This window comes from Sus scrofa, chromosome 7, assembly GCF_054392235.1.
Source record: "Sus scrofa isolate SSC_HxYL_T2T_F1_AM1 chromosome 7, Sscrofa_HxYL_maternal_Yorkshire_Landrace_v2.0, whole genome shotgun sequence".
NCBI lineage: Eukaryota > Metazoa > Chordata > Mammalia > Artiodactyla > Suidae > Sus > Sus scrofa.
Genome location: NC_139389.1, coordinates 102,054,306 through 102,068,660, shown reverse-complemented (window position 1 = coordinate 102,068,660; position 14,355 = coordinate 102,054,306). Strand labels below are relative to the sequence as shown.

At 34.8% G+C, this 14,355-nt stretch overlaps 1 protein-coding gene across 3 annotated transcripts in view; it reads right to left on the bottom strand.

Moving 5' to 3' along the window:
- PALS1 (protein associated with LIN7 1, MAGUK p55 family member) overlaps positions 1-14,355 on the bottom strand; it is a 100,478-nt gene that overhangs the window by 51,409 nt on the left and 34,714 nt on the right. For 2 of the 3 annotated variants that reach the window (XM_003356738.6, XM_013989105.3), the window contains 2 exons: positions 13,729-14,271; positions 2,267-2,475 (listed from right to left, as the gene is read on the bottom strand). In XM_003356738.6, coding sequence (XP_003356786.2) covers positions 2,267-2,475; positions 13,729-14,095 — 576 coding nt within the window. In that variant the 5' untranslated portion in view covers positions 14,096-14,271. The remainder of the gene's footprint in view (positions 1-2,266; positions 2,476-13,728; positions 14,272-14,355) is intronic. The other variant, XM_005656336.4, reaches the window with a different exon arrangement.

Sequence of the window (14,355 nt, the reverse complement as noted above, 5' to 3'; positions counted from 1 at the left end):
TCCCATCGTGGCTCAGTGGTTAATGAGCCCGACTAGCATCCATGAGGATGCAGGTTCGATTCCTGGCCTTGCTCAGTGGGTTAAGGATCCGGCGTTGCTGTGAGCTATGATGTAGGTCGCAGATGTGGCTCGGATCCTGTGTTGCTATGACTCTGGAGTAGGCCGGTGGCTACAGCTCTGGATGGACCCCTAGCCTGGGAACCTCCAAATGCTGTGAATGGCCCTAAAAAGACGACAAAAAAAAAAAAAAAAAAAAAAAAAGAAGAGAAAGAAAAAAAGAAAGAAAAGAGCTGGAATTATGAATGCTAAAAAGCAAAACATCAGGCAGTAAGCACATGACTGGCCTAGTTAGTCTTATCCCTCACATGGCCTCAGTATTCAGAAATATACAACAGAATGGTTGAATTAAGTGATTGCTAAGCTTTTCCCAGTTGTAAAATAAAGGCAATGAGTTCATTTAACCTTTAGGAATTTTGTTATCAGATTTAACACTCTTCTTTGATTAGGTCTAAAAATATCCTCTTCTCACATGTTATACACTATAAGTCAGGGCCGCCACACGGTTGTGCATGCACAACTCCAGGAGAAGTCATTCACACTGCAGAACAACCCAACATTGCTGCCTTGACTAGGTCTGTCACTTTGCACTCATTTTAAGACCAGTCTCAGGTCAATGTTATGAATCACCTAAATATCCCACCACCACCAAAGCAATACAATACTCAAGTATAACTAAAGGAAGTGAAAGCAAACTTAAAAAATCTCCTTGATATTGTATTTTTATAATTGTGAACCAGGTGCATATGCTAACAGTTCTAAGACTAATATTCAGAATTAATCTTTTAACTCTCTTTCAAAGCATTACTCTTTAAGCCACTTCTACTTCTTTGCCTCTCAATTCCTAAAACCCTTTAAAGATATGTTGTCTCTTCCTTTCTTTCCACCGTATCTGTTCTGTCACTTTCTTCCAATGGAGCAATTTAAATCTTTATTTCTTACATCATTCTCTTTTCTACCTACTGTACTCAATAAAACAAAGGCCTAGTGCTGGCTAGCTAGACAAACCCTCCTCCCAAAAGGGAAGAGAAAGATTATACAGTTATCTATTATGTATTCCTCTCAACCCTGCACAATAAAAGTTTCTCTGAATGAGATCAAAGTACTGTCAGTTATTTCAATCTCTACAGGGAATCTTTAGGAAACCCACTAAAATGTAAGTAACACTACAGGGATAATTTCTTAATAAAAATTGTTTGCATATTTAATTTTAATAACAAAAAGTAAGCACAAAGGATAGGTCTCATCTAGGTCTTTTAAACGAGTAGATGGAAAATTTCCTCTCCTAGGTCACACTCTCCTATCCTGAGCAACACGACTTCTCTCAGTCACTCTTACACATAGGATCTTATCTACTGTAGATATCCAAGTGAAAAAAGTACATTCGGTGCTAATCTGAAAAGTGCCTTCTAACCTATTTTACATCTGTAGCTCTGGAAGTCCTATCCTTCCCTCAACCCATTTTCTGTTTTGTGCCCAGGTTCAATAAAACAGATTTACCTGGTGGGCTGCCAGAATTATTAGTTTTTATAATAACAAAATAGCTTAAAATCCTGTAACAATGACTGAATGTTCATCCCCCCCAAACTGAGGATGACTTACTTACATACATCCTTTTAAAACTTTCAATTTAAAAGATGTTTGCAGGACACATTAAACACTGAACATCCACAAGCAGTCGAAACTAGAGCTAAGTATCAGCATGTTAACATGAGCAACTCTCACTGTACATTAAAATTTAATTACTTTGGATTTTATATATAGTTTCTTAGAGAAAGAACTCCAAAGTATCTATAAAAAACAAATCTTGTAAGTTAACATATTTAAGATACCTGATTACTGAATATAATTTAATGTCTTTATTTACCTCAGTTTATAACATATAATGCTAAAAATAAAACTATATTAAAAGTATTAAAAAATTTCCCCTTTATTAATTTAGACAAATATTTCTCTTACAATGCAAATCTGTAGTTGTGTATATAAACCTAATGCTCTTTTCATGAAACAGCCATGACTCTGAACTAAGTATCTTTTCAGGATAAAATATATGTGAGCAAATTTTTCGTAACAAGATAAATTATTAACATGTGATCAACAGTAATTAATTCTAACAAGTCTTACAGTCACACTGTATTTTCCAAGAATACTGCCTTACTATCACTAACAATTACCTTGCATACGTCAAGGAGGTGTTCAGAATACATACCTCTTGTGCAAGATCTTGCGCATTGGAGATAAGAGGAAATGGAGGACTGGCCTTGTTCATGTGTACTGTGACAGCGTTGTGTATCTTAAACGCATTCTGGAAATCTTTATTTTGTACAAGTTGTAAAAGCAGTGAAATATCCTCCTGGCTCTGAGAATCTACCAAAGTATGTTGGATGTGTTTAAGTGAAGAAAACAAGTCTTCCACTTCTAGCAGGAGAAGGAAAAGGTATCCAAAAATTAATTTTCTTTCTTAATTCCATGTTTTAAGAGAAAATTTCTTGAACCAAAAATAATTTAAGCTTTGAAAAAAACCAAAACTTGCATATATTTTTGAGTATCAAATCGTTGTAATTTTACTGATTTTTAAGACTTTCTAAAAATTATACAACAGAATAAAATAACATTTTTTCAAAAGTGTTTTCAATATGACACACATATCACTAGAAAAATGAGGAACAGAACATATAAATAATTTAAAACCATCAACAGTCCCATACAAAGAAACAACTCCAAAAGAAAATCTTACTACATTTCTTTTTCATTAAATGACATTTTGTTTTCCCACATCACCAAATAGTCTTTAAATATATATATATATATGATTTTGCACCGTTCTGGTAAAGAATCAATGATTTACAGGCTTTATTTTTTTGCTTTTTATGGCCGCACTCATGGCCTACGGAAGTTCCCAGGCTAAGGGCTGAATCAGGGCTACAGCTCCCAGCCTACACCACAGCTACAGTAACATGGGATCTGAGCCACATCTGTGACCTGCACCACAACTCACAGCAATGCTGGATCCTTAACCCACTGAGCAAGGCCAGGGATCAAACCCACATCCTCATGGATACTAGTTGGGTTCGTACTGTTGAGCCATGATGGGAACTCCAACAGGCTTTACCAATAATACCAGTTATTTTAATATTTTAAGATATGATATACCTGGAAACTAAGGTATTTACACCTATCTTCTTCTGTATTAAATAATCTTGGCTGCTATACTGAATTTTTGTGTCTGCTTTTAATTATTCATTAATTTTTTCTATTTCATGGCTGCACCTGTGGTATATGGAAACTCCCAGGCTAGGGGTCAAATCAGAGCTGCAGCTGCAAGCCTAAGCCACAGCAACAAAAGATCAAACCGAATCTGTGCACTACAGTGCAGCTTGCAGCAACACCAGAGCCTTAACCCATTGAGTGAGGCCAGGGATCCACCCTGCATCCTCACAATGACTAGCCGGCTTCTTAACCCACTGAGCCACAATGGGAACGCCTATGTCTGCTTTTATAGTTATTCTACTTCTTCCTTTGTAATTGCTTCCTTTTGTTGCCCTCTCTCACTTCTGAGGTAAACACGGCATATAATTTTCATTTTTAGAATATTTTAAGCAGCAAATAAATACTGTAGTCATAAGCCAGCAAAGAAATAGGGGAAGTAAGGTAGGGTAATCTAAACTAGAAATGGCTTAATGAGATAAAACTGGAGATCGAGTATCTTATTTCAGGAGATAAGGTAAGAGCTGAGATGTTACACAGACAGGAAATAGGAAATTTTGAGATTAGTCCAAGAGAGATGATAGCTTTAAAGTCAGCTTCTCATGTTGATAGGAACTCAGGTAAGTAATACAGGTTCCAGAGAAAGATAAAATCTGGTCAATTTGTTCATATTATGTACCTACTGAGGAGCTCTAAAGACATAAAGAGCATCCGGGACAGTTTAAAATACAGGAAAAAAAAAATCTCAGGGTCCAACTGGAAATGCCTTTCTTTTAGGAGTTTAGGAACCAAGATAAAAGCTACAAGAATAAGAAGGCTGAAAGCAGACATACAATACAATGAAGTCCCAAAGAGGTTGATGACTTAGTACCTACATACATAAGTAAAGGTTTTTGGGAGAACTTAAGAACTATAATAAATGCCAGAAATAACAAATTTAACTAGGCTTAAATTCTAATTTTGTAGGTCAGCATCAGGACCAATTTATACTCATTAATTATCATCCTTTACAACTTCACTAACCTCTATGAAGTCCTATTCACATTGTTGTTTAATTAATAAAAACTGTTTACACTAAAATTATCTTTTTTTAGGAGTTATCTCTAGACTTACTGCATTAATCCATGTTTCCAGACTAAACTGAGATCATCTGCACTTAAGCTCAGCTTTTATTACAAAAATCACCATTATTGAAAAATTACAAATATGCATTTGGTTTGAATTACATATTGGTCACTACCATTATTAAATAGAAAAATATGGAACAAAATCTTCATTATAGGAATATACATTATTTTATTTAATCCTCATGAAACTCTGAGAAACCTTTCCCAATTAAAAAAAAAAATACCACAAGTTCCCATTGTGGCTCAGCAGATTAAGAACCTGACTAGTATCCATGAGGCTGTGGCTTTGATCCCTGGCCTTACTCACTGGACTAAGGATCTGGCATTGCCGTGGCTGTGGCACAGGCTGGCAGCTGCAGCTCTGGTTAGATCCCTAGCCTGGGAACTTCCATATGCCACAGGTGCAGCCCTAAAAAAAGAAAAAAAGAAAAAACAAAAAACAAACCCTGAGACATATATAACTTCAGATCAAATTTCTACAGATGGAGAAAATGAAGTCATACACAAAAATGGCACCTGGGTAAAGAATATTTTCCTTCAACTTCTAAGGCAGTGCTTTTTCTGCCATACCAAGGGAATAAAAAAAAGATAATTTCATCTTCACAGTTATAATACACCCTCCAAATACTACTTTTAGAATACTGTTGTATCTTATTTCTGCCATTTTAACTAAGGATCTAATGCTTTAAATATTTTCTCGGAGTATTTTATTTTAACTCTAACATCACAGTAGTATGCTAGCCAGTACCCTGGGGAAAGTTCAGCAAAAGAAACCAAAACTGTAATCCCTATGAATGTAGAGGCTATGTATGCTGCCTCTGTCTGATAAGTTTTAAAGTCACAGAGAAAGCAACAAATACATATAGCATTAGTCTTAGAATATTGATTATGATGAATTTAGTGAAAAATTCTGAATGGAATTCTGACAAAGAGCTTTTCTTTGATTTTAAGTGCGCTGTCATAATAAAAAACAATTATTGGCAACATCACCTCAGGGATTCTCATTCTTTTAGTTTTACATAAAAATTCTTAATTTCAAAAAGTATTTTGTTGTATGTTTAAAAACCTTTGTTTCTATACGAAACATCTTTAAAAGCACTTTACAAATACATATAATGCAAAAACAGTAAACTTTCTACACACTTGAAGAATAGTAATTAGATTAAATGCTCCTTAAACAGTAACCACCTAAGTTCTTTGAAATTTTGTGCAATTTCAGAGAGAATTTTAAAAATCCCATCAGATGCAACTAAATCTGTCCTGTCAAAATACAGACCCTCTTCTGTAATAATGAAGACAGACAACAAAGCGAGGACAAACTAGAGAGAACAGACCCCATACACAGAGATCAGGAGCTCCCTTCCCCATTCCCAAACACAGAAACAAAACAGGCACAAGGGAAATGAACCACATGGAGGGAGACAGAGAGATGAATGGAAAGAAGAATGACACAAGTGCAGATCAGGGAGTGACCAAAGAGAGTACTGAGGCACAGCAGTATCCAGAACAAGGCAGGATGGAGGGAAGAAAGAAAGGGGGACACTGTGCAGGTGAAGGCAAAGGCAGGCAGAGGAAATCAGGCTTTGGTAATCAACTCTGGTTTGTAACAACTTCTCTGCAAGCAAGTTCTTTATATCTAGTTCAAATTCCTTGTCTTACAGTTTGATCTATTTCCTCTTATTTGATGTTTGGTAAAAATTGTTTTAGATTTCCAACATCTGCCCTAACATTTCATAGAACAGTTAAATCTTATTTATATTAAAAAGAGAGGACACTATTTAAAAGTAAGAAAAATCACTGACATTTAGCTTTGGGATACAATTAATCAGATAAACACAAACCTAAATCCATAAATCTACTTCTATCCCCGCCCCCTAAAGTTCTCCTCTTCCCCTGATCTTCTCCTGGCAGCCTAAAAGGTAAAAGAATGAAGACTAAAATAGGTAACAGAAAGCAATCACCAAGAATTACTCTATCTGAAAATCCTATCTTCAAACACCTAAGACTCTGGCGAATTGTCTGGCTGTAAGAGTAAACAATGAAATTACTCAGGGAAGCTGAGGAATTTCCATCTCTGGAGATCTTTCAAAGCAATGGAGATAACCATCTACCCTGGATTAGTTTTGCTATTTTCATTTACTGCTATCATTTACCCCACATGAAAAGAGTTTCTACAATTCTATTCTAGCATTAAGATTCTTCCATTTCACTGTTTCAATAATACTGATTCTTTTAACTTATCCTCAGAAATTTCTATATTTCAACCAACTTCATGACTTTTTTCTGCAAACTTGTGAAGATTTCTTCTTTCCCCCTAAACTGTAGAGTCAAACTGAATATTCAAGGAACTTAGTAGTTTTCCGTATGAGGAAATTATACCAGTTTCCAGTATACCTACATGCTCACTCAGAATTAGAACATTTATTTAGGAAATCTTTGCTTAAGTAGGAGTGGGTAGTCTTTCTCTCTCTCTCTTTTTTTAATTTAAGGACATAAAATTCAGATCTCTGAACTTCGATTTTCAGTGGACTTGGTCAAAATGAATTTATTAAAAATTATCAGAAGCTCATGAAAGATCCTGAACAGTAATCATTAACAAATCTAGACAAGCAAAGATAGCTGATAAAGATGGCAAAGCAAAAAATCTTAGCTCTAAATGTGTAAGACAATGGAAAAATATCATTGAACTGATTACTATCCAATCAAGTATAAAAAGTTTCCTGATGTTTTTCTGGACAAAACTGAAAGGAGTTTGGTGAGCAAGAAAAAGAGCCAAATTTGAAGTCAGAATACCTGGGTCCTAGTTGTGGAGTGGGTCCCTTATTAGCTGCATTATATGTCACTGGACAACCCTTCTCAAGTCTCTGGTCCCTTCTATAAAATGAGTGGGTTTGACTTTGACAGTATTCTCAAACTTTTGTTAGCAATCCACTAAAAATATTTATTATTTCTCAACCCAGTATACATTCCTATTTGAAATAAGATTTATGAATACTTATGTGCAATATAAGGTACTTTAATATTTTCTCTTTTACTCCAGTTCTTAAAAAAATTACTGGTTGACTGGATGGCTAAAAATAAAAAGACATACAATAACAAGTAGAAACAAGGATGTAGAAAAACTACAACCCTCACACAATGTTAGCAAGAAGGTAAAACAGTGCAGGTACTGTGGAGGATATGACAGTTCTTCAGTAAGGTAAACACAGAATTACCATATGATCCAGCAACTCTACTCCTAGGTATATACCTCAAAGAACTGAAAACAGGTGTTTAAACAAAAAATTATACATAAATATTCATAACAGCACCATTCACAATAGCTGAAAGGCAGAAACAACCCAACTGTTCCACCAACAGATGAACAGATAAACAAAACATGCTATTTCCAGAGTCGAATATTATTCAGCCATAAAAAGGAAAGGAATGAGATACTGGTTTATGCTACAACACAGATGAACCTTGAAGACATTTCGCTACATGAAACGAAACCAGTCATAAAAGACCACATATTGTATGATTCAGTTAGATGAAATGTCCCAAATAAACAAATCCACAGACAGAAAGATTAGGGTGGTTAGGAATTAGGGAGAGGGGAGAATAGGGAGTAAATGCTAATGGATCCAGAGTTTCTCTTGAAGTAATGAAAACACTCTATGTAACAGTGATGGCTGCACAATCTTGTGAATGTACTAAAAACTCATGAATTATACACTTTAAGAGTGAATCTTATGGTATATGAATAATATCTTTAAAAAGCTGTTGTTTTAAAAAATGAAATAAAAAAATTACTGGTTAATATTTGCAAACTAATTTCACAAACTAGAAGATTAGATGATACCTAGTGTCTTCTGGTTCTTACAAAAGTTAAATTTTAGTCGAACTTACAATGTTCAACATGCTTATATATTTTTTTCACTTGGTCCTAAATAAAATACTGATACTGAGCCTCAAAAAACTTAAGTAACTTGTTAAAAGTCAATAGCAAGTGAGGGTTAAAAAGTATTTAAACTCTACATCTAATTTCAGGCATCCCTGCACTTTCCAATACACAATGATGTCATGCATTTCTGAACATTTAATGATCAAGTTCTTCCACAGGTGAAAAAGTTATTAAAACCTATTAATAACAGGTGGGATGAAGTTGAGACACATTGCATCAAAAACTAAATGGCAGAGCAGTTAATTATTTTTTTGTAGAATTATGCATATTTAATAACCAAACATTACACGACTATACACATATTCTAATGAATTTTTTAATCTTTATTTCAGGTTAGTTCTTCTTTCAGCAATCCAAACAAATCAGAAAATTGTCAAATGGTCCCAACATTTTAAACTTGGTACTGATGGGTCTAATCATTTCATGTCCAGGAAAAAAAAAAAGCTCCCCTCAAAGAATTGGGAGTATCTATAGCAGCTGAGTGAAAACTTAATAGCAGGAATAATTAACTTCTCAGAAATAGTATGAACTCAAGGTTTACTGGGATTGGAATTTTGTTTGTTGGCATTAAATAAATTTTACTTTAAAGGTCAATCTCAAAAAGTTTATTACAAGCAGCAAAATTCCAGTATATCCCATGGTCACTCAAAAGTCAAATAACATGAGAAAGAAATGTGGAAGAATTATTTTACTTTATAACATCAAAATAGTTTGAAATGCAGAAATATCTGGCAAAAAAAAAATGTAGGTACTAATCAATACTGAAACATGGCATTATTAATGTGAAAACATTTTATTCAGCCTAGTTTTCTTCCCTTGGTATGTCTTTTTCATTTTTTCTTGTCACTAATAGCATATGGCATAAATTAGAAGGCCCCTAATCACAAATTTCAAGAATCTCCTTATTAGCCACAAAACAGCTCACCATGAATGTATGTAGATGGGTGGGTATGTGTGCCTTTCCCGATGTCTCTTCAAAAGCTGATAATCATAAAGTCACATCTATGATCCATGAGAATCCCAGCTTACTCCCTTTAAATATTTTGTATACTATATTTACTTATCTACAATCCTGGCCCCAAATTACTTATCTGTGACTAAAAGTCAATAAAACAGTGAAATTTATAATCAAAAGATATCTGAAGATGATCCTACTCTACCTCACCGTACTCTAACTTGCATCTGCTCTTTTCCTAGGATTTTTCTCACAAGATAGTATGCTTTGCTTATGAAAAAATAAGACAATGATATTTTATTTGCAGCAAAGCAAGTTTTTAATAACTCGTCAATTTTAGGGAAAGCTTAACTAATATTTTATAATTTATACTTCTAAAATGAATTATTCATTTGAAATTCCCACATCAGTACTTTCTAATTTTCTTTTTCTTTCTTTCTTTCTTTTTTTTTTTTTTTTTTTGGTCTTTGTAGGGCCCCACCTGTGGCATATGGAGGTTTTCAGGCTAGGGGTCGAATCAGAGCTGTAGCCGCCGGCTTACGCCACAGCTACAGCAACACCAAAACCAAGCCGCATCTGCGACCTACACCACAGCTCATGGCAACAGCGGATCCTTAACCCATTGATCAAGGGCAGGGATTGAACCCGTAACCTCATGGATCCTAATCAGATTCGTTTCTGCTGCGCCACGACGGGAACTCCCTATTTTCTAATTTTCACTAAGATTCTGACTGCTTTTTAAAAAGAAAATTTGGTTTATCCTTTCTGAATATTTTCTATCAACTCCGTCCCTGCGCTTTCCTAACTGTACAGTACCAAATTTAAAAATACTTTCATTAAAAACCACCACTCAGACAATTAAAGAATCTAACCTTTCCAATCACATTTTCAATTCTTTAAAGAGTATTTTCTCTACTCACAGATAAATGATGATGCGTCATTCGGAAACTGAAGGCTCCCTCTTAAAGAAAGAAATCAGTTGCCCGAACTTTTCCTCATTTAAAACAAGGATGCTGTTTCTGGCTGTGAAAAAAGCTGGAACATTTTCTCCTGGCATTTGTGTACTAATCAAAACACTGGCAGGGAGACTCATACAACTTTAAGGGAGTACTGCTGTAGTTTGATGTGTTAGCAAATTATAAATAGAAAAAAATGTCTGGTACTGTCCATCATACTTACTCTTAAAATGAAAACTTAAAACTGAGTATAACCAAAAACTGAAGATTTGACTGACAATAACAACTTTCTAACTTACAACTTTTCATGTTTCCTCCAATTAACACATTTATGTTGAGTGTATTAAAACTTAATCTGTCATTTTCTTCACAAAACATGAACTATTCTATGAAATGACTTACAGATACCAGTACCAAGTATCTGTAAAATAAAATATATTTATAACAGCCTTAAGTTCAAAGATTGCACAAATATATTTTTGAAAACTACAGTGGATTTTAAGTTGGAAGAAAATATGGCTATCCTTTATTCTACACTTGTAGAAAAATTAACCAACTAGGATACAAACAGAAATAGGAAAAAGCAAAAAATTCAGAAGAAATGGCCTCCAATTTTCTGTGCTCAGGGGGAAAAATTAAAAATGAAAATTTTCCCTGTATATCCAGCTTAGGCTGTATTTATTTCTTTATGGAGTACATGAATACTGTCTATTAGATGGACATTTATGTCTGATTCAAGTAAAACAAATAGACAAATACACTGATCTTAAAGAAATTTAAAGTGAAAAACACAAGACTCAATCCAGGCTTGGGTTGGATAAATTACAGTGTAAGCTTCCTCCAAGTCATAGAGAATACAGAATATTTTAAAAAATAATGGAGTAGTAGGAGATTAAGGCCAGTAAGAGGCCAATTGGGGATGAAATATTTTTAACAAAACTCTTAGGGAAAAAAGAGCTTAAAATTCCTTCACATAAATGTATTTTTAAAAATATTTATCTGTTTTCACTATAATGCGTTTCATCTTAAGGCATTTAACAGACTTCACTATGAACACAAGCATGATTTCTTAAATCACAGAGAAGCTGCAAACTGCTTTCTGTCAAGAGATGTGGATCTTTAATAAATGTATAGCAAAGAAAAGAAGCATCAATTATCTGGAATCTAATATACAGCACAAATGAACCTTTCCACAGAAAAGAAACTCATGGACTTGGAGAACAGACTTGTGGTTGCCAAGGGGGAGGGAGCAGGATGGACTGGGAGACTGGGGTTAATAGATGCAAACTAATGCATCTGGAGTGGATAAGCAATGAGATCCTGCCATATAGCACAGGGAACTATATCTAGTCACTTGTGATGGAACATGATGGAGGATAATCTGAGAAAAAGAATACATACATACATATAGATATAGATATAGATATATATACACACATGTATGACTGGGTCACTTTGCTGTACAGTAGAAAATGACAGAACACGGTAAACCAACAATAATGGAAAAAATAAAAATCACAAAATAAAAAGAAAAAAATGAAGTAGCATGTAAAGATGTCCACAATATAGGGTTTGTGAGACAATCAGGTTACAAAATAGAATAAAGAATACAATAAAGCCAATTTATTTACTGGGAAAAAAAAAAAAGAAGCCGATGATATGATGTAGCAGAAACTGTTCTAGACTTAGAATATAAAGATTTAGTGAACTAATCTAGTATATATGGTACCTTTGGGTAAGTAAGAAACAAGTGTTCCACTCTTGGTAGCCAAAGCTCCTGTCCAATAAGTAAAGAGCTAGCTGGATATCAGGCTCCACTCAAACGCCTCTGCTCTCTGTAGTAGTACATCAACTGCACATCCAGGATCAGGCAAATTCAAATTTCTACCGTTTAGCATGGAGTATTACATAGGTGATTTAACTGATGTTCAATTTCTTTACCTCCAAAATGGAGATTACACAGCCCTGTTAATAGGACTACTGTGGTGTCTGCTAGAGCATCTAGTACAGGGTTCAATAGACAATTAAATGGCAAAACAACAACAATGAAAATGCTCTCCTTCCATAGAAAAGTGAAGTGTCTCTCTTTTCACATCTATAAATAATAAACCCACTGAGAAATAAAATAATTTGACTTAGCCTGGTTTTCAGGGAACACAAGTTAATATATACCACTTACACCAGTTTGGGCATCCCTCTTGTGTGTGTGCAGGAAGAGAGGGCAGTAAGTTCAATGATGAAATATTTTAAGTTTGATGGAGTTCCCATCATGACTCAGCAGCTAATGAACCAATTAGCACCCATGAGGACGTGGGTTCTATCCCTGGCCTTGCTCGGCGGGTTAAGGGTGCAGCATTGCTGTGAGATGTGGTGTAGATCACAAACACAGCTCGGATCCCGCATTGCTATGGCTCTGGTGTAAGCCGGTGGCTACAGCTTCGATTTGACCCCCAATCTGGGAACCTCCATATGCTGCACGAGCAGCCCTTAAAAAAAAAAAAAAAAAAAAAGGAAATATTTTAAGTTTGGAAACATACATTTGACACCAATCTCTCTTATAGGTCCATAATGCCTATTAGCAATTTGAAACTGTAAGAGGTACTGTAATAAGAAACTGTTTAACTTATTTAACCCACTGTTCTCAAAATTTATTTGATCACTAGAATTCTTTTCTGTTTATCAATATCTCATGGCACTAGTTTTTTTGGTTTTCTTCACAAAATGAAATTTGGGAATAGTTAGTACAGAGACTTCTGAGCCATGTTTTATGTGTATTATGCCAAAGGAACAGCAGCCGTTCTTCTCATTAACAGCCATTAATTAAAGTCAAGTCAATGATAAGATACAGATATTAATTACTATTTTATAAACTTTAAGGAAATCAGAAATTCAAAACCTGAAAACTGCTTTTCAGTAATTTTGACATAAAAGTTTGAATTTGATGTAAATGTGAATTTCAAGGCTCTAAATGTTAGGTCTCATATAGAAAATTTTAATTCAAAGATTAAATATAAAAATCATGATGCAGTGGGGGTTTGGGATTGGCTATATACAATCCCAAACCCTCTGTGGTATATGGAATGATTGGCCAATGAGAACCTGCTGTATAGCACAGGGTATTCTACCCAATATCCTGTGATAATCTATGTGGGAAAAGAATCTGAAAGAGAATGGTTCTTGTACATGTATAAATGAATCACTTTGTTGTACACCAGAAATGATCACCACATCGTAAATCAACTATACTTAAATAAAACTTAAAAAAAAAAATCATGTTGCAGTGACTGACTATATATACCTTAGCTCTACTGGGCTAACAGTAAACAATGGTTATAAGGCCCTTCCAAGAAAAGAAGTGATCTTGGCTTGAATTCAAATTGTTATTACTTATATTCTCTTACATCCCTCTTCTTTCCTATAGACATTTATGTAAAGGCAAGAGAAACAAAACCAAAACATTGTTGTTCTGCTGTTTTTACTTACCTAATATTTTCACAGCATGATGAGGACTTTCTAAGACAATTCCTTCTTCTGTATCAAATATGGGGTTATCTATTCCAGTTTTTGGAGGAATTTGGGCTAGTTTCTTTAGTCTCATGGAAGAATTAAGGTCAAGTTCTTGTTTTTTCCCTTCTTCCTCTCGCCTACGCCTCATGTCCTCCTGTTGTTGCCGAATACGTTCCAATTGTGCGCTTCGACGTACTGGCATCATCCTGGTGCCCAAATCTCCAGGGCAGTCAACAGCCATCTCTCGATGCTTCTGATGTTCCTCTGGTGATGCAAGATCAACATTTTTTACTTCGCTGTCTGATTCCTCAGTAACATGCCCATTCATATGGGATGTTGTCATGGTTATCTATAAAAACCTGTACCACTTTTTAGAAATCAATTTTTCCCATAAAGCCAATCTCTTGATTCTGTAGTATAAAATCCATGTTACTTCAAAAAAAAAAAAAAGAAAAAAGAAAAAAGAAAAACTTCTCACATCACATAATAATGCTACGGAAATGTATCCATGAAGGAAATCTAAGGGGAAAGATGGGGAAAAAGAGTGTAAGAATTACAATATCAAAGTAGATTTCACATAGCCCACTTCTAATCTCTATCTCC